Source organism: Drosophila grimshawi, unplaced genomic scaffold (assembly GCF_018153295.1).
Source record: "Drosophila grimshawi isolate 15287-2541.00 unplaced genomic scaffold, ASM1815329v1 contig_1240, whole genome shotgun sequence".
Classification (NCBI taxonomy): domain Eukaryota; kingdom Metazoa; phylum Arthropoda; class Insecta; order Diptera; family Drosophilidae; genus Drosophila; species Drosophila grimshawi.
This window is the reverse complement of record NW_025062749.1, coordinates 16,600-38,600: the sequence shown is the minus strand read 5'-3', so window position 1 is coordinate 38,600 and position 22,001 is coordinate 16,600. Positions and strand designations below refer to the sequence as shown.

The 22,001-nt window shown below is 37.6% G+C and overlaps 2 protein-coding genes across 2 annotated transcripts; both read right to left on the bottom strand.

Moving 5' to 3' along the window:
• Positions 1 to 5,112: 5,112 nt before the first annotated feature.
• LOC6558787 (polycystic kidney disease 2-like 2 protein) lies at positions 5,113 to 6,180 on the bottom strand. The gene has a single exon (XM_043214418.1). It carries the CDS (start codon positions 6,178 to 6,180, stop codon positions 5,113 to 5,115), a length of 1,068 nt encoding a protein of 355 aa, XP_043070353.1.
• A 12,528-nt stretch (positions 6,181 to 18,708) lies between these two features.
• On the bottom strand, positions 18,709 to 20,727 carry LOC122322419 (polycystin-2-like). Its single transcript, XM_043214417.1, has one exon. It carries the CDS (start codon positions 20,725 to 20,727, stop codon positions 18,709 to 18,711), a length of 2,019 nt encoding a protein of 672 aa, XP_043070352.1.
• Between the last annotated feature and the right edge of the window lie 1,274 nt (positions 20,728 to 22,001).

Sequence of the window (22,001 nt, the reverse complement as noted above, 5' to 3'; positions counted from 1 at the left end):
GAAGAGAGCAAACCATGAGTTAATTATTTCAACAGCTGATGTACATAGATACCTACATATAATATACTTGAAGCCCCGGGAGAGAAATAAAGGCTAATGGTGGCAGCCTTTTCATTTCCTTTATTTTATTTCACTTGTTAGCTTTGACTTTTCAGTTTTCAATATAAGTGTAGCTAAATAAAATGAAAAAAGAAATTAAACTCTCTCTCAAAGCTCCAATTGCGTATCCAAATCAATGAATTTTAATGAACTAGTTGAAGATTTCATAAGACTGACAATGATTCAGTTGGAAAGTGGATATGATTTGAGTCTAATGACCCAGTCAAGTTCTCCGCGTTCTTCGAACTTTGGCTGGCTTATCGTCCTTGCTATCGTTGTCTGTTTATCAGCTGGTCGCTAATTAGGCTAAACAAATTATGGAATATGATTAATAGAGGGTACGGGAAAGCAATTAACTTTTTGGGATAAACAGCTGCGAGTGGAATTAATGTGCTCTGGAATTGCAAGCCGAATTATTGCGACCCATCGGCTGGGAGCTCTGGTAATGCCAGGCAACGAGATACTTTACAAAGCCGACTACATTTTACAATTCACGTAGTGACATTTGCATTTTTGATTACTTCAATATTTACTGCATTGCGTTTTGGTTTATTTGTAGGTGTTGAATGTTTCTTATTTTTTTTTTGTTTTTTGGGCAGGGTAGTTTGTTGAAACGTGTCATGCAAATAAAAAGGTTGCCACACGGGGCTAAAGGTCAGTCAGGCCTTAAAAATTTCCCAGCCACTGTTTTGGGTTATTTCTTTATGCAAATCATGGGGGCGGCTTAGCCGTTGTCCACATTTGCATTTGCGGTGGGCGTGACAAGGTCTGATTATGTTGTTGTTGGTCAGGGCTGAATTTGCCGGTTTCGCTTGTGATTTATGTTGTCCACGGTGTCATTTGCTTAATTTGTTTGTCGCGCGTACACAGCAAAAAAGATTCAATCAAAAGTATTTTAAGACTGAATACAAAGGCCAAAAAAAAACCCAAGAAAACACAAAAACAACAAAGTTCAAGCAACCCCCCAGACGATGAGCCATGTATTATATTTCCAGGCAATTGTTAAAGCGCACCAAAACTTGCCAACAAAAAGGCTCCGCCATTTAAAAGTTTGGAGTCGGGGGCTGTGCTTTTAAGGGATGCGGTTTCGTGCTCAAGCAGCAAAACCTTATAAGAAATATTATAGAAATGGGAGCCACTCTCAAAACAACTCCCACACGCTATAGCTAAGACACGAGCGAGTGGGCGGCAGGATTCAAAATTCAGGACCCGACTCTGACGTGTTTGCTATTGCTTCTACTACGGCTGCAGTAGCAACGAGCCACACTTAACCTTGTCTGTATACGGCCGAGGACACGCCACTTAACTTATGAATTAAATTCCTGCGCTCGGCAAATGCTGAAGCCAAAGTACGACATATATTTTATGACCAGCACTCGCAACTCTAACCCAAAAAGCGTTGCGAGCTCGCTGCCTGCCAGCTGCCAAAGTTTGCGCTCTCAGAGCATGCGAGAGACGAGCTTTCTGTGCGAGTTTCCATTCAGCGCGCTCTTTGCAGCCAAAGCTCTTGAGGCGACTCTCTTTAATTTTGAATTCAAAGAGAATACAAGTTTTGAGCAAAATGTTTGTTGGGTTATCTTAGGGAACAGCTAACTCAGATCTAATATTCGAAGAGTGTGCAACTGCTTATTAATTTTATGATCTCAGATTACTACTAAAGTAGAGTGTTATATCATACTATTAAAAATTCGCCCTGAATTTTAAAGTTTGTTTAAAATTTAACCCATGTAAAATGGGTAAGAAGGGTATAATGGTTTTGTGTCAGAAGGAAGCATGTCCGGTACCATAAGGAAGAATATGTATATCTTGATCAGGATCAACAGCCGAGTCGATATAGCAATGTCTGCCTGTCCGTCGGTCTGTATGAACATGCGGATCTCAGAGACTATAACAGCTAAAGACTTCTAATTTGGAATATTTGTTCTCTTATACCATAGGCAGAAAAATATTTATTTATTTTTATAACTGATGTAATATATATAATCTACCGGAAATCCTTTTTCTTGAACATCGATACATTTCGATTTCCGGTAGCAATAAAAGCATCTTTTTAAAGGCCGAGACGTGTAATTAAAATATAACAAGCATATGCATATTACTGATCAACCGAAAAATTTTATAAAGATCGGATAAGAACCCCTTTTACCCTAGTTACCTACGATTTCGTGTACAGATGCTGGTATTTATGTAAACGTTTGTCGCAAGCCGGTGATTTTAGTACGGCCTTGTGAGTAAATCTATGCATTAGCTGTGTCTGCCAAAAGTCCTGCTTGCAGGGAGTGTGTAAAACTCCAAACTTATTAATCTGATTAGCCAGCGACTCCGATAATCCTTTTATTAACATGGCTATCAAATTAAACTGTAAACTCCTCTATGCTAACTTGGCTCGGAAATTGTATGTTAAGCATTTCCAAAAATTCTCTTGGACTTCACCGAGCATTGTCTTGATGAGCACTGATTACTGATCCATTCATTATCCAATTCTAAGAATTCACGAAACCATTATCCATTCATTAAGAATGCAAGAAACAAGTCACCCGTATATTTGTATAAGCTCTTACATATTAAATATATTTGTTAATTAGAGAGTTATGCAAAATATCTAGCTGCTTGATGATATCAATCAATTCCTAATTGGAATGATTCAGCTGCACTTTCTTTTGTATTGTTCCAAGTTCGCAGGCTTCTTCCGTATGAGTCTGATTTCAATCAGTTGCTTGTGCTTGGGATGGTCTCTCGACAGCGACAATGCTCATTTTCTGCAAAGCAATTTGGGCAACTCAAGTCAACAAGCCTTGCAGTTATTCCAAATGCAGATCTGCTGCCCTATCGTCCAATTGGTCCAGATTGTAATCTTTAATCGGCATAATGATTGTTAATCTACGGTCTCTAACAATTGCTTAGACGAGAGTACTTCATTTGTGGTATCACCAAGGAGGTGCACAGTTATCCAGTGTTGTCGTAGTAGAATGCACATTAGCGCTTTAGAATTTCAATTAAATTACATTCGAGTTATTTATTTTTCATTAAATTTGAAATTAATAATAATTTTCTACATTAAAGGTCTGAAGATAAACAGAAATATATTTTATGTTTATTATCTTCAATATCATTGTGAAAACTCAATACAAAAATGCATTAAAGCTGCATACAATGAATAATTATTATATTATGTTATAAGCAAAATAATCAATTTTGGGCAATCACATATTTAATACACCCGATCACAGTACTGAAGGAGCTTCAAGATTTTTAGCTTCAAGTTTACTTGCAGGAATTAGTTTTCACAAATACATCGCATAATATTTACGAAAATGTACTCATTGAAACTGTAAAGCCAGAGATGTTGGATAAAATTTGGATCTGCCCCCGTGTTGCAGATATAGAATATAAATAGTGCAGGTCATAAGATATGAGTTCACTTACGCACCTATTAGTGTGCAACATTTTAAAGGGAAATTCGGCAATAAGTCTTGAATACTTTGACAACTGTATTCAAGGCATATTGCAATCGAGCTCAATTTACTACAGCATTATTACATATTTGTCATTGCACCATATATTTTTAAAATACTTCTCAAGATGTTCTCGAAGCGGTTTTTTTTTTTTTTTTTTTTTGACATAAACAGATTTCATTAAAACCGGGTAAGCTCTATCTAAAATTAAGAACTTTTTTTCTCCGCCCTCACTCAGGACATTGTAAACTTGTCAGGGCTTTTAATTGTTACACTATTTCTTATGTGTCTGGTCCTAGGTAAATACGTGCTAGTAGTCAGGTTAAAACTTTTAAATTGAGCCGTAACAGTCAGCTATCATTTGAGATGTATCCTTTTTTTCTTTTGCTGGCCAGAAAGGATCTGTCTGGAAAAAGTTACAGTTATTGCAAAAGCACTCTGTCACTGCTCATTTGTTGCTAATAATTATAAAAGTTTACTCAATTCCCCAACTGGTACACACATATGTGCACATATTAGGTACATACGTATGTGCATGTATGTGTAAGTGTGCACCAAAAAAGTAGCAGACAGTCTGTCTGCAGGGAGGGTGTGTAACTTAACTGGCAAAAGTTTAGCGCCGTTCGCAATTGTTTAGTTTAGCTACATTTGCTGTTGATCAAAATGTGTGTAAAGTTATTAGTGTGGGTCTAACACAAACGACTGCCTCCGATTACACAGAACTGGGTACTCGGAACTGCAAACTGGAAACTGGGCAACTCAAATAGTTTTCTACAGCAGCAGCCTAAAAGCATGAGGTATTAAATTTTTATTTGCCAACCCATAACAATTGTGCGAGCTGAATGCTCTTTCAAGTAAGTCCGAAATGGTTCGCTAGTCATAAGTCATTTCGCTATTGGCCCACAGCCAGGCTCAGGTTCCGCAAGTTTTTGCAAACAAGTCCAACAAAGCCATCTCCAAATTGCCTTAAAAGCCTTTTCAAGTCAAATATAGAAACTATTTGCGCATAATTATTTAGTTGTTTTGAAGATGTCATTTAAAAGAGAAAAATGATAATATTAAAAATCCTGTTTAAAATTGGGAGCATTTGTAAAATGCAAAAGTTTTAAGGAATATATTGATTCGAATGATTTTATTAAACGAACATTCGCCTTTAAACAATTACTATTGGATCCCTACAAACTCTTCAGCAATGATGATACCAGTATTAATCGTACGAAAATAAATTGAAATGCACAATGACAAAATCCAGTTTGTACAAAATGCTCTTTAGCTCGTCACGATGAATTCGTGAATGAAGTGTAATAAGATTCACAATGTGCACATTGGTTATCAGCGAGAAAGTCGAGTATCTTCATGAGCTGACCTGAGAAACTCTTTTATGCATTCTTATTGGCTTCAGGTAAAATGATATGTTGAAAATTTGGATTATTTTGTAACAGTGTATTTAATTTGATTGATTAAATATATATTTTTTTAATAGGCTATCTCACCTAATTATGAGAATCTTAAACATCATCTGTTGGATATAATTAGACTTTCTCTTTAATAGACGATCTCATGCTCTAAAGCTATCCGCAATATTTTCATTTATAGTGACAGCTGCAATGCCGAACCCCATTAAAAATGTTAGAATTATCATGGCTGTGGAAGCGAATAGTTGAAAGACGCTGGCAAACTGCAGCACACGCCACAAACGCATGGTGGTAAGGCAGACAAGAAAGCCAAGCATGTTGCGGGTCCATTCATGCAGGCGGGTAGGCATACGGAAGTCGAGAAACTCGAGTTTGCTGGAGCTCTCGACCTTTGCAAGCAGCTGCGATACCATAAATTCCTGTACGCTTACTAGAATAATCACTGTGATGTTGAGCACAAAGATAATCAAATCCAACTTGGTCCACATGCTGCGCAGCTTGATCGGCTCATACCATACCACCATAACCAAAGCCTTGAAGAACTGTATGACCACAATTATATAGATGATCAGTACGATCAGGCCACCTTTTCCCAGCTGCGCAACGAAATGCAGTTTTGCACTGATTATCCTTGCGTTGGACAGAATAGTCCCAAAGGGCGTTTGTTCCACAAGTAAAGTGCATATGGTGAAGATATTCGCATCGGCATTGAAGAGAGTAAAATCCATGAAAACTGCCGTTGTCTTCCACGTAAGCCAATGCTTCTCCTGGAGGTATTCAATCACCCTCATACTATTATCATAGCTATTTGAGAGCAGTGTTACATAGCCCTCCATCTCCGGATAGCTCTGTAAATAACCGGGATAGTTATAGTTGAAAAAAAACTTATCGGTTCTACTGTAAGTCGGACTAATGGGCAGCCAGGGCTCATAGATGCGCCAATATTTGTCTGTGTATGATATTCGCTCATAAGGTAACTTCCATTTGGGCTTATAGTCGAGACTTGAAAACTCGACTGGTTTCCAGCCCGTGTGCGAATTTTCTTTTCTGCACAGCAGACGCAGTCGCACCACTCCCAACATGCTAGTGTGATCGCCATACAAAATATGAAGATTTCCTATGTTGGTGGCATTCGTTTCGAAGGCCTTCACAAGTGAGATCTCAATGAACGGATAGAGTTGATCGAGTCTATTCACATGTTTCAGTCCCATGGTGTACGTGTGGTTGTTCATAAAAAAGTCATTCAGTAGTAGCTATTGAAGTAGAGCATCTCGTCTTGGATCACCAGCACCAGGCACATCAGTAGGAATAAATACTTCCCATATAGCCACAGACCATGTGCAATATTTTGATTTCTCTACTTCTATACTTTCTGTAGCAAGATCAGTGTGCCCACAACATCTGTGAGTGTTCACAATTATGTTAATTTACATTCAATGCAATCGTGCATCTATATGCTCAACATTTGCTTAATGGATACCAATGCTGCTAACTAACAGAATTAGTTTAGCTGCGACAAACTTTGGTTGGTACACAACGCTGGTGGTACTTCTTTTTATTCTCCCATCCAGGCTTACCCTGACGCGGGGAATCTTCGCTCTAACAGTGAGAACTGGGCAGGCCAACACAACTCTTTGTGTATATTCAACACAGCACATGGGCTGCAGTGTGTTCAAGTCACAATGAATAACGGTTGTAGTGGTGTACCTATATGCACATTAATATTAACAAACAAAAAAAAAAAGCACTGGTAACGTTTTTTGGGACGCGACTGTAACAACGATCAGCCTGTAAGCACACATGTAAACAGCTGATCGACAATGATGCGTTGGCCGAACCATTCTCAGCCCTTTGTGACCTAATTAGCAACTCTAATCGGTGACTTAATTAGCAACTCTGACTCTGAGCATCTGTGCGTAGCGACGCCCACACAGTTGGTTACGGCCAATGCATTTCCTTTCTGCAATTGACGACGTGTGCAACAATATTCTTATTGAGAAAGAACTTGGCGGCATCGTCATATTAAAGCTCGTTTTATTGATATTAATTGAAATAAACCGATACTAAAAACGGTGAAAAGTGCGTCCCCACCAATATTGGATAAACATTGTGTAAATATATTATAAAAACCCGGCATAGCATATTATTTAAAAGATTTCCAGTTCGAGCGCGACCAGCGTATTGCTGCCGTTAAGAATTAACTTGCTGTTAATCTGTTGGGTGTGCAATACGGGGAATACATCAGTAGAGTGCTCACGTGCAGCGGTACCAGTCCTTTAAAGACGGGTCAGCGCCGAAGTCTCTGACTGGTACAAGTATCGGATCATATGTGAGCGGCGGTTGACCGAATCATCCTGAAGAAATAGTGACTGCACTGCAAAACTTCGATTTTTAGGACTGAACTCTACAGGGCTACACAACTCTACGTTTTATTAAACTTTAGTTTAAATTAACATAGAATGAGTTTGTGAGGAATTAATATTTAATTTTATAATGCATTAACTAAACTTGGTATGGTATGTATATGTGATATCAGCTGTTATATTGTCTAATCCGTTTTAAAGTTCAAACAGCAACGTCATCCGTCTTCAGGCCTACTAACACAGCTGTTTTGGTGCTTAAGTACGGCGTGACCGCACTCAGAGATTGTAAGTTATAAAGAAAATAACCAACTAATAATGACCATATAACAGATGTGGCATACAAAGACATATGTAAACAACAGCCTGATTTAGTTAACTCAAATTAAATATATATATATATATAGCCAAGGGCTTTTGTAGCATAAGTTTATTATTGAATATTATTAGATCCAAATTGAAGAAAAATAAATTGAATGAATTATTAGTAAATAAGTAACCTTCCCAAGCATTAAACTTGAAAACTAGTAATTAAGTAAAACTCCTAAAATTAATGTTAAAAATAATGGAACTAAAACCACCATTATGAAGTATATAAGGAATTAATTATGGATTAAAATAGTTTAATGGGCTCCTGAGATAAATATGGCTTTGCATCATTAATAGGGTAAAGGCACCGAATATTAGTATTTACAGGTTGGGCGGGTAAATGAAGAAGAACATCAACATCTCTGTTCTTCTGTTAGCTTTCTGTCTGGTTGTTTCATTCCGTTCCTTTAGCACTCTGTCTACTATTTTTTGGTTATGTGACACGGCAGCTTACTAGGTAGCAAAAGCACCCACCCCATTTTGCCTGAGCACAGTCAACTCTGTAGGCAGAGTACGCCTCCAGTTTGCTGCACACTTCAGCGTGTTCGTTACACGGTTAGATTTAGGAGTGGCGACTCATATATGACCATTGTCTTAAAGCGGCGACCGCCAGATGTTATACACCATATGCTAATGATTTGTTGCGGATCGGCTTGTTGCAGGAGTGGGTCCACCCCTGCCCGCTGACCGTACAATAACATGTCACTACTCAAAAATTAAAAAATTGTTAATGCCATAAACAAGCTCAGAACTTCCAAATAAAATCGATAAAATTGACCGGCTGTGTATTTTTGTACGAGTGCAAGACTAATAAAATCCCTTGTTAAAGTCACAAAAAAACCAGATAACCCCCCCTGTATGGTTATTTAGCTGCAGCAACCGGCGTTTAGCTCTCTTTGTGCAGCGCTCTCTTTCTCTCTCTCGAAAAAGGGCACTCGCTCATTTCAAATAACTCTAGCTGATCGATCGTTAGTTAATCTCGCTGTGAAAAGGTTTAGCAATTGGCTTCAAAACTCTAATAAACAAAGTGTTGTTGAAAAGACTAAGTCAGGCTTCTAGTCTGAATATATTAAATAAAGTGATTTTTGCTCGTGTATCGTTGTGATTAAACCATAAAGTGCGTTTAATAAACAATAATACAAATCAAGACAATATTAGTGATTCGAGTGATACTCAACTAAATAATAAGACAAGAGCAAAAGAAGTTCGCCAAATAATTGCCGCTTCGTGTGCCTCTGATTTTCTTTGAACTTTTGTGAACTTTTTTCGTGTACATAAGCAGCTGCGCGTGGGCGATTGAGCATATAGAGACCGTTTCTTTCTCGGTGAATTTGTTGTTGTTGGTTTACATTGTGCAGTTGGCAGAAATTTCGTGCGCGCGTTAAGCTTAAACATGAACACGACAACAGTCGCGTTCAATGATACTGTGCCTGCTCAAATTTCTTATTATAAGCGCAAGGCGGAATCAATTTATGCCGCGCTACAGAGGCTAGACGTGTTGTGCCCGGTGTCGATGAGAAGTTCGGTTAATTCGGTTCAAATTAAGTCAAACTTTGAACTTTAAAAAAAAATCGGAAGCCTCATTCAACGACAGTCTGGAACGTCTTGACTACAACGAAATAGGCAGTGATTTAAGCAGAAACTTTCTGAGACTGTTTAAAAAGGCAACTTGAACTGTTCGAATCGCGTCCCTTATCGTCAACATTTCGGCATGTTGAGTCGGAAGCTGAGCGGTCAGCTCCAATATACATATATTGATCGTTCTAATCGACCGAATTACCTGAGCTCAAGCTGCCTACATTTTTTGGTGGTTACACGGAATACGCTAATTTCATATCCATGTTTAACTCAATTATTGACACAGACACTCAGCTTAGTGACATTGAAAAGCTTCAGCACTTGCGGTCGTGTTTATCGGGCGTAGCTTTAGAATCAGTACGTTCGCTAGAAATATCAAGTGTAAATTATCGTGCGGCTTTGGACATTTTAAGCAAACGCTTTAACAACAAGCGATTAGTTTTCCAAGGTGGTAGATTCGACCTCAGTAGGGAAACTTCGAAAGTTTTCGTACAAGGTCAACTCCCATATGCGCGCGCTTGAGTCATTGGGAAGCTCCCAGGATATATCGGGCTATATGGTCATACACATGGTGCTCCAAAAAGTAGACGTCACTACTCAGAGTTGTTGGGTGGAGTCTGCACCGATGGACCAAATACCCTCAGCTCAAGAATTCTACACATTCTTGGAGAAGCGATGCCAGAAGTTAGAGAAACTGGAGCATGCAATGGGATATCATTCCCTTGCTTTTGTGGCATCCCAATCTAACAATTCTCCGTGCCCATTTTGTAACTGTGTCGGCCATACTATTTACTTACTGCGACACAAGGAAGTTAAGAAGTTGGCTCTTTGCTTTAATTGTTTAAAGTTCGGACACCATTCTCGGGCATGCAGCAGTGGACATTGTCATGTCTGTGGCAATAGGCATCATACCCTGCTGCACTTTGATGACAGCCTCTCCCAGCAGCCCGCCAATGGATCATCTGACTCTGCTCTCGTTGCGTCTTCGTCTTTCATTTTACCATCGGCTTCTGCTTCTCTTGCTGCACACGATGGATCATCAGAAGTCGTGCTACTGGCGACGGCTATCATTCTAGTGAAAAGTGGTTTGGGCCAATTTCTTCCATGCAGAACCTTACTGGATTCGGGCTCTCAACTGCATCTGGTCACCTCTCGTTCAACAGTTACAATTAAAAAAAACTCGATCTACAACTATAGTGTCCGGTCTTGGTGACACTAATGTTCGTACTGAAGGTCATACGGTGGAAATTTGCATCAAGTCTCAAGTATCGGACTATGCCGATTCACTTACCCACCATTACGGACAGTCAGCCCGGCATTGCAATTGACATACAAAATTAGAGCCAAAATACGACTATCTGATCCAACTTTTTACAAAGCTCAGCGTGTGAATTTGCTGTTTGGAGCCAGCATATACTACGACTTGCTGGCAGGATCATCAGCTGACGGGAGCAGCAGAAGCCACAACTGCTGACACGGAGCAGGCAATGCAGCCCATGGAATTGGATGCAGATGCACCATTGTTGACCATCAACAGTGGCAACACTGCTGCTCCAAACTCTGAAGTGAGCCCTACCAAAATGGACAAGTGTCCAGTGCTGAACGGAGCAGGTATTACAGGAGTAGCTGCAACTGCAACTGCAACAGTAGTTGGAGCAATCACAACACCTGCTCCAACAAATACAACAGTAGTGGGGGTGATGTATGACATCATTGCTGCCACAGGCCAAAAAGAGCAACACACGCAACTCGATCAATGAGGATGGACACACGCAGAGCCACAATGTGAGCATCATTGAGGATGATCTCTCCGATCTGGACTCGGAGATCACCAACCTAGAGGAGGACGAGGATAATCGCCTGAGTGCCGATGAGTTGCAAAAGAAGCTCGACAAGATTGTGGACGCCTTGCGCAACTCTAAGGTGGCGCTGCAGAAGGGCACCAATCAGTTGAGGGCCGCCTGCTTTGGACAGGATCGATTCTGGCGACGCTACTGGAAGCTGCCCAAGGCGGATGGCATCTTTATTGAGGCCCTGGAATCGGCACAGAATGACATCGGTGGCTATCAAGAGACACTCGAGTCCATGGACGATGAGAAGCATGCGAAATTAAACAATGAGCAGAAGATGAACGACAAGGATGATCCAGATGAAGAGCCACAGTCAGCGAATCCAACAGCAGGTGCAGAACGAGCAGCAGCGGCCGCAGAGCTAATGAAAGTGATGATGCCGAGTTGGTGGAAGCCACCAACCAGGAGCCATCGATTCATCAGGCGGTCAATCTAGTCGAGGATGAGGAAGACTACAAATGGCGGGCTAGCAAGAAGCTGTCAAAAGATGTGCTGCTGCCCGTTAAGGATTCTGTTTCGACGGGGGGTGTATGTTGGCGGCAGCAGCAACGAAGTTACAACCAGATTTATGATCTATATGTATTTAATTTGTCGACTGTGCGGCTTAACGGTTCTCTTTGTGCAACATTCTCTTTCTCTCTATCTCTCGAAAAAGGGCGCTCGCTCATTTCACAAAACTCTAGCTAATCGATCGTTAGTTAATCTCATTGTGAAAAGGTTTAGCAATTGGCTTCAACCCTCTAATAAATAAAGTGTTGGTGAAAAGACTAAGCTAGGCTTCTAAATATATTAAATAAATTTTATAAAGTAAATAACTTAGTATTATTAAGTATTGAAAATAAAGCTATCGAAAAGCTGATAGCGCAAAGAAATTTAAAAGACAAGTTTGACAAGCACACGAACCGTAACAAAAAATAACCACAAAATATAAAAACCCAAATCCGCACTAATAATTAAACTTTGATACATATACACTTCAGCTTGAACTTTTATACGATTTAGGCTGCAGCTTTTCCCAAGCTAAACTTGAAGCTTTCGGCTTAGAATGTAGCTTTGGAACTGTAAAAGCTTAAAGTCGGTGACAATACGTGACGCCAATCGAAAGCTTTTGACTTGAATTAGATTGTAATGCCAGGTGCCAACAAAATTATATGCCCACGTGACACTCGAAAAATAAAAACAATTTAAAGTCGAACATAGAAAAAAAATTAACATTACAGAAATAATAAAAAAAAATCTATAAATTCACCTAGTAAAATACATAAATACATAAAACAAAATTAATTATAATAAAAAAATTATTCACGGCAAAGAACACTTGAATATTTTCTTATATTTTTTTTTCACTTCCCTATCTAATTCAATTAAGCTTAAATTTTTATAAAATCAAAAAAAAAATGTATGAATATATTAAGAAAATAAGACCAAACATTGTAAAAGCAGGGAAAATGAAAAGAAAATTATAGATAAAACAAATTAATTATTAATAAAAAAATAAATAAATGATAAAAATATGGAAAAACAATTATTGATCCTACAAAAATAAAAATACATATTACAAGCTGAAATTTAAAAAATCAGCAGTTATTAAAATTATTAATGCTAATTTATTACAAAATAAATACCTTTGAAAATCAATGTTAACTTTTAAGCTACCCATTTATATTAACTTGTAAGTACAGTAAGTTTAGTCACCGCTCCAAAATGAATGATCAGAGCAAATAAAAATTAAACATGTATACAGTAAAACCAACGATGGAGTAATTATCAAGTATATGGGGCCGACCGAAGTGATATAATGAGATAGAAATTTTTTTTTGTTTGGTCATCTCACAACTCGCCTTTTTTTTTAATACCCTACTGAAGCAAGTTAGTTAAAACATCCGTTTTGACATTTACGTTACAGTTTGAAACCACTTGCTAAACCTTTAGACTAGAAGCAAAATGCTTAGTATTTTCTTAAAAGTTTGAAGCCAATTGCTAAACCTTTTCACAGCAATAGGTAATATCGGCTGTCAGCCCGATGGGGGCTTAAAAGTCACTATACATTTCATTATAGACAAGCCACTCCAGTTTCTCATACTCAAGGATAAACGATTTTTTAACTTTATTCACTAAGTCTAATTTTACCTTAAGCAGCACAGCATTAAAGGAAATGATCTCAGATTCTTTTTATAAAATTATAAATATCTTCAACCTTCCGCTTATAAAACGATATTTGCGCAGGCATACTATCGCGACTGTGCTTGAGTTCATATTTAAGCTTAACGCGCATACAAAATTGCAGCCAAATACACAAAACTACCGACATCAACAACTGCACCGAGAAAGAAACGGTCTCTATGTACTCAATCGCCCACGCACAGCTGATTATGTACACGAAAAAAAAAGTTCACGAAAGTTCAAGCGAAGCAGAGACACACACTAAACGACGATTGAGTAGCGGATTTGTATTGCACTTGGCGATGTGTCTGTTTTATGCACCTTTGCCTGTGCAAATTAGAGTTTTTTTGCAAATTAGTTCACCAATGTTTTCTTTTGTGTGTTGCATTTGCAGACGTATCGATAGGCAAGTATCGTATACCACCACCAAAAGGGAAATTTAAAGGGCCACATTGTTGAAAAGGTGAAGCAAGCTGGCAGGGTCAGCGAGATCGGCGTTGCATGTGGCGGCATTTTTCGCAATGTGGCGTGTTGTGGGTTAGGGAGAACTAGCACATATGAAAAAAGCGCAAAGTGAGGCATGGCGCGTAGATTTTGTGTGCCGTGCAAACAAAGTTGGAGTGTCTTTAGGAGTGCGCTAACCCTCCGTTATACTTTAGGCTTTGTGGAGTCAAATTCGGCGTAAGTGTGTCTGTGTAAATAATTGTTATGCTGTTTTAATTTTGTAGTTTATGTTCAGGTGGCCGACGGCAGGTCACGCCGCAAGTTTATAATTTATTTTATATGTAATTTGCTGGGCGACCAAGAACTCGTCTGAAGTTGACACAACGACGACTTTGCCGGGAGCAAAATTGCTGGATACGGCCTCGTAAATACTGCGAGGGAACCACTGGGCAAATCTACCATCTTTTGATATTGGGAGCGCGCATGCGCACCGACGGCGTATCTTTTCAGCCGGTGAGTGCGTTCCAGTATGGAATCAGTGCCATCACATGCTCCTAGGATAAGCAACCGAAGCTGCATTGTTCGAGCGCATAAAATTTAATCGAACCCAAAATTTAAATTCAAACGCATGAGCAGAAGAAAATTATTGTCACACCCATATGTTAAATTGCGTACTTTATATTGAAACACAAATTGTACAAAAAAAGGAAAAGGAAAAACACATTTGAAAAATCAAATCCATGCCCTGTCGAGTGCAAGCCGACTGCGCGCATGTGATCAGAGCCAAACAACCATCCATATTTAAGTAAATGTTGTATGTAGGCGATTATCTATGTATTTGAATGTTATGTTAAGTAATTTGTATATATATTCGTTATTCATGTTCATATATTTATTTATTCACATGTTTATCATTAAATATTTAAGTACCATTGTTCTTCAATAAAATCCGGCGTCTGCCAAATTGGGGAAACAATTTTTGCGTCGAAATAACCTACCTTATATAGCTCCCAGGGACGGTTGTGAGAGTATGAATATTGAAGAAAATCCTGCACAAGAATGTTTAACGCTTTTTAACATAAAAGATCGTATCGATGTCTCGTTGACCAATTTAAATAAATAGTAATGAATTTAAGCAAAAAAAATAAATAAAATACAAAGGACACGTGTACATTAAGGTAACATAATAAATAATGATTAACAAATAATGAACAATAAATTAACAATAAGATTAAATTACAGAAACAAAATAAATTACAAAAGAAAAAGTCACAAAAATGTTTTTGTTCTTGTAGTTGTAGCCGACTCGTTTAAGTTTTTGTTCTTGTAGTTTTAGTCGGCAATCTTATGTTTTTGTTGTTATAGTTTTTTCTGCACTTTACGAAGATTTTTTTATAGCAAATGGCTTCCTTTGGAACAATCGATATAAATAAAATATATAAATCCATATAAAATATCCATAGACATTAACGTCGCCTTTTCTGCTGTTACGGTCAGCCAATATGTTGGTTGAGATTGAGCTGGTATTTTCAGCGACATAAGTCATAAATAATCAGATTTGATGATGCTCCGTAATGTTTTGCCGTGTTGAAAATACAGCATTTTTCACATGTTCCTCATTAATTTGTTGCACTAAAAATATTGTCTGTATTTTATTTGAGTTGGGAAATAGTCCAGTGATCAAATGAATTTTCCACAACTCTAGCTTTTATAATTGTTCGTTGCTCCGTGCACACTATTTCCAAAAATTGCATATATTTACGTGTTTCTTCCGAGACATTAAGTGTCGCCTCTTGTTAGTTGCTTTTAGACGACGAGATTGTGCGCTTCGAAAATAATTTTCTAACAGAATAAAACAAAACGATCGTTAAATACAAATATGAAAGCATTATTACTTAATAGTTATCTTGGAGTGAGTATATATTTATATATATTTCATCTAAATGAACAATAGTAATATTCGAACTTCGGTCCAATATTTGAATGTCGGCAGATTTACTCCGGTCTTCAAATGTATGTAATCTTCGGTTTGCCTGAAAAATTCATTTGTTGTTGTCCTATTACATTATGAAAAAAGCTTCATAACATATTTAAAAACACTATGTCTATTAAAATCTAGTACAAAACATACCATAAAATTGTGCAAAGATCTGGCATAAACTATACATAAATAAATATTTGATAATATTATTGATCAGCATTAACAGGCAAGTCAATCCAACCATGTTATATGTGCAGATAGACATCTATTTATTTCTATGTAAACTTATCCCTGAGCTTAAATGCTATTTTGATTTGCAAAAATATTTCTTTTTGCTATAATCAGTTTATTTGTTGGAATCAGAGTAAATTCACTGTATAATTCTGTAAATCCATGTTTACAAATATTTTGCTTATTGTTTTCTAATATATAAACCAATCGCACAAGTAACTCTGGTTTTTTACCTGTTGAACCAACTCTATCATAAGCCTCCTACTATCATAACCTCGTCATTTTTAAATTGTACCGCATATTGTTTGCGATTGATCGATCGCAGGCGACAAAATTTCCTTTAAGTTTCTTAGTAACTAGCCTTGAGATGCGCTGGCAAGAAATCTTGCAAAACTTGATCACTCTCGGCTCTCAAAATGTAAGGAACAGAACATTCACATTTCGGAGCTTTTTCTTGGAATTGCTTATAAAAGATCTAATGGCGGAAAAGCTCAGCCTTTTTTCCTCGATGTTATACCCCAACCAAATCAACAAACTCCACATCGGCTTGCTCCCCGATGGGCACACGTGTGAGGTTATATCCGCGCGCCTTAAAATATAAGTAACAAGTTTCAATGTGGTGCACACAATTCAGCCAAAATATGAACAAAAATCCCGCAGTATGCAAGTATTACGCAAGTGTGCGAGTTCAAAATTGGAATTTATTTTTGCTGGTGCCCATTGGCAGTTTTCTCCACAAGTTCGACCGCCTAGCTGCGCGTGCGCAAAGCTTCCGCCAAAGCTTTTAAATCTCTATCCGCTGACGTCACAGCAGTGCATCACAACGCGCCGTCGAGCGAAACTGACGCTCTCGACATTTTATTTCTTCCTTAATTTTTTTATAAAATTTTAAAATTACCCGTAATAATTCCTTGGATAATTCGAACGGTAGCCTAAAAAAAAAATTTATAAATAAATAAATTTAAAAAAAAAACAACATATAATAACATAAGCATAACCTATTTAAAATATATATAGACCAACCACTAACGTACCAACACACATCGATGGAAAGCTTTCCAACGCTGGACATATGTAAGTGTAAAGCTCTTTTATATGTTACTATTGTTTTTTTAAGGCATATTAAATTGTGCCGATAAAGCTTTCCGCACTTGTGGTTACATCCACCCGTATGGGAAAGAATATATGCCGTATCAGTTGGGTGAAAGCTTAATTTTATTTGCCTGCCTCTTTAAATATTGCATTTGCCAATAAAAAAAATGCAAAACAAAAAATAAAATGAAGAGTAGGAAAAAAAACCAATTACGTGCATATCGGCTAACTAAAAATATGTTAAATCTATATATACATACTGAACAACACCTTACAACAACAACCAACACTCCCTTTAAGCTCGTGCAATGCGAACAGCTGTTCCTAAGGCAAGCTTAGCAGGCACTGACCGTATGAAATATAGGTCCTGCGAGATCGGTTCGGCCACTTTCGCAAAATTTTTTTTCTGTCAAATATAAAATAAATAAATAGTTATTACAATTCCCGGGCACAGTGCGCACACCCCTTAATATTAAATATATTTTTTTTTTCAATTTAATTATCTTCTGATAGGGTTATGTTCACTTTTCAGTCCGAATTATATAAAATTGTAGTTTAATTCGTTTGCTAACCTTAATTAATTTTGTAGTTTAATAATTTGAATTAATTTTTTTAAATTGAAATCCCTTATTAATTATTAATTTTTCTCTTAATTTATATTAAATTATATTTTTTATATTAAATTAAAATTTTATTAATTTAAATCATGAAAGTAATTTGGCATAATTTCTCCATTCATTTTGTGAGCTTAGCAGGTTTCTCAAATTAATTTTGTTAAATTAAAATTATTTATTGAACTAACTAACGTAGTTTAGCGTACTTTTTTCGCTAATTTTGTAAAATCAACAGGGTTTTCAAATTCATTTTGTTAATTAAATTAATTTGTGTAGTTCATTTTGTTTAATTCAAATTTTGTTTGATTATTATAAAGATAATTATTTTTTTCATGCATTTTTTAGGTGCATGTTTAAATTATTTTTTTTAATTATTAGCAGTAATTTTGTTAATTAAGAAAATCCTATTATGCGGCTGACGCTATTTCGCCTCTAATGTTATGTTATCGATATGAATAAACCTGGAAATTAATTGCGAAATGAATTGCTAGAAATCGTGAACGTTCCTGGGAGGCATTGTAATATAGTAAATTATGATAAGGATACATAAAGGATCATCGATTGACGTCGCCTCAAAGATCATGGTTGGGTTAGGGTATGAACGCGAGTGTCGGCCACCACCGCAGACCTCGCCCGTTTTTAAAACACCCCGGACAGATGAAAGCCTATAGCAACATTAATTGGTCCGCTTGATCATAAGTATTTTGTTGTGTTTTCCTTTATATGCACATTTTTTTGACAATCGTCTCCTAGTTTCAGTGAGAATCCTAAAAATAATAAAATTGTATGTTCACTATTGAGGACTGGCAAAACCCCACCCCTCCCAAAAGAGCTACAGTCCAGAGTATTTCGTCCGCTGTGTCCTTCAATAATCATAAATGTTCCCCGAATTTTAGGTAAACGTTTTACAAACCCTCGTATGACCCGACTCTCAATCTTGAACGACGAGTACACTACAAAATCTTATTTAAAATTAAGAGCATTTGTAAAATCTTAAAATATTAATGAAAAGATGTTTTTGAATGATATTATTAGACGAATATATGTATTTAGGCAATTACACAACGCTATCATTTTTATCATTAAAACCTTCTCGGTTGTTTTGCATAGGATTTTGATCGCGTCGATTTTTTTTCCTCTCCCTTTTCTTTTTTTTGTCGCTATCAAATATCAGACGTTCAAGTATTTCCATTTGAATATTCAAAATAGATGCGATCGCATACATGTGCTCCACACGTTCTCTGTACTCTGCCTGTCGAGTTTCCTCATCCTTATATTCCTCAACTTTCTCCGTGCTGCTCAATACACGCCTTTTGGCTCGAGCTTTCATTTGTGCAAGTTTATCGACGTTATCCAAGGTGTGTTGGATATTCTCAGCCACAGTACGATTGTGGCGTTTGTATTCCTTTCTTATAAAAGGCAACGACTTATAGAATCTATAGACACCATAATATTCCACACGCAAGAATTGCCAAAATGTGATTTCTCGCCTGAAATTGGCATTGCGCTCAGACTTTGCAATCGTAAAATAATCATGGATCGTTGTAATAAACACATTGACTAGCAGCACAGAAACCACAAATCCTAAGGCAGCATACATTAACATGCCAATAAATTTGCCACCATGAAAGAGATCCGATGGATTGAGCTGCTGACTGAAGCCAACCGAGAAGCACAATGCTGTAATAACACTGCTTACCGGTTGAACAAAGTGGGGGCTATTATTGCCGTTGATGATAGTAAACGCAATGCCAAATGCCATTAAGATGATTAGTATTGCCAGGGCAGTGATGGCCAAAGCCTTCCAGGCAAGATACAGGGTGTTCGTAAATAGCTGAAATACTTTCGAGAACTGCAACACTTTCCACAATCGCAGCGTAGTTATGCAGATTAGAAATCCAGTCAATATGTTTGTCAGCATATACAAGCGCGCCGGCTTTCGAAAGTCGAGAAATGACATCTTATTGGAGAACGCCAAACTCTTCAGCAGCGACGATATCAGTATTAAGCGTACGATGATAACAAATAACAAAAAGACATTGAGAAGAACAATTATCAAGTCCAGTTTGTACCACATGCTCTTTAGCTTGTCAGGCTGATACCACAAGTTCACGATGAATGCCTGAATGAACTGTAATACGACTACCAAGTAGACGACCAACACCAGGATCACGATGTAGTGTAGCTGCAATGCATCATTAATCATCGCAATACTCTCACATGTCACATCTGGTATAACACTGCCAAATGGCAGTTGTTCCATTCGCAATGTGCACACGCTGAACATATCTGCATCCACATTGTAGAGGGTAAAGTCCATAAATACCGCTGACGTGTTATAGTTAAGCCATTGGTTATCAGTAAGAAAATCAAGTATTTTCATGCTGTTCTGCCTGCTGCGGGCAAGCAATGCGACGTACCCACAAAGTTCCGGATAATACAGAAATTTACCAACGTGATCAAAGTTTAGAAGTACGCTGGATGTAAAATCGTGTTGCCCATTTATGGGTAGCCACGGATCGTAGACGCGCCAATATTTGTGGGTATAGAGCAGTCGTTGGTAAGGCAACTTCCAGCCGGGCATATACATAAGATCTGTAAATTTGGGAACACCCCAGCCGAAGTCCTCTTTGGCCAGGCGCAACTGGCGCAGCCGAACGACGCCAAGTATTTTATTTTGTTCGGAGTGGACCCAGGATGCGCCCTCGCTCGTACCTTCGTTGAAGGCATCGACTAGCGATGACTTTACAAAATCGAAAAGCTGATTAAGGTGGTTAATTTCCTTTAGTCCAATATATTCGGAATGATTACGCATGAGCAGATATTTCATTTTGGCCGTGTTGTAGTACATTAGCTGGTCACGTGGCAACACCACCACGCAGATTAAGATGAGAAAGTACTTCCCATAGAGCAACAGATCTTTTACAATATCCTTGTATTCATGGTTCAAGGTCTGGTTGCGGTAGCGCTCGGTGATCAGCATCTGAACGCGCATACTGCTCAGCCGTTGCTTGAGGAAATTGAGGCGGTTATAGTCCTTTTCGTCCTCTTTTGTGTCTTTGCGATGCTTGGCCATGCTTCGTGGCCAAAAAGCCATATCAATGGAAATTATTAGATATTTAATTGGATCTGCGATTACTGTTTGGAAGAACAATACAATCAGTATTATCAGTAGAAGATTTTTCCCATTTGTCGACTCGTGCTCAAAGCCCGAATAGGTAATCATCAAAAACACGCATGTCAGTATAATAAAAACTGTGAATGCAAAAAACCATTTATGTCTTGTGTGTCTGTCCATTGCTTTTACTTTATTCTAGAAGTATTGCAAAAATGTTCCACTCGTTTTTAATTTGAACAAAACAATGTTCTTACTAGGGAAAATATTAAAAAATATTTCAAATGATTTCCAGACAAATTCGATCAACTTTTTTACAAATTATGACTGACATGTAAGCAAATCTAATTTCTCAACAAACTGAAACTGTCAACTTTTCAGTTATCATTAATTTGTTCGCAATAATGTATTAGGCAGAGTACTGATAGCATTAAGCAAATATTAGCATGCAATATAACGTACACGGTTCTATTCAGCGAGAGTACAAGAAGCGCTGTAACAACTGTAAATAACATAATCTTAACCTGCAATAAACTCAATTTTAATGTGGAGACCGAACTGAGTAGTCCTGTGATTGACAAGGGCAGAGAAATGGGTAAAGAAAGACTCGACCAAAATCTCAAAAATGTCATTGTAAATTGCTTAAGTCAAGTTGTGAAGCTCAATAAGCTTAACGATGCAGCGCATTATTTTCCCAAAAAAAGCTGTTTATTTAATCGTTTATTTTCTACGAAATGTACCGAATTTGATGAAATCAGACATTTTTGCAGGCCTCCGACACTCTTCTATTTAATTAAATTAAAAGTAATTAAAAGAAATAACAAAAACAAAAGAACAATTTTTAAAAAATTTTAATTTACATTCAATGCAACCGTGCATCTTTAATATGCTTGAGTCCAGCATTGCGTCAGTCTTAAATAAACTTTTGTTAAGTACACAACGCTGGTGGTACTTCTTTATATTTTCCTATCCAGGCATTCCCTGGCACGTGGAATCTTCGCTCTAACACTAATAAACGATAAGTGATAATAAAGTAATAATAAACAATCATTTTAACATGAATAAAAGTAGACATACAAAATATAATTGGCATATTAACAAAAATTTTAGTCTATTTCACCGTTATTGTTCACATTCTAACTCTTTGCGCGGCGGGGGTTAACAACAATAATTGGAACCAAAACTATCTGTCAAAGCTGCGCCCTTCCTGTCGAAGCGATTTACATGCAGTCGGA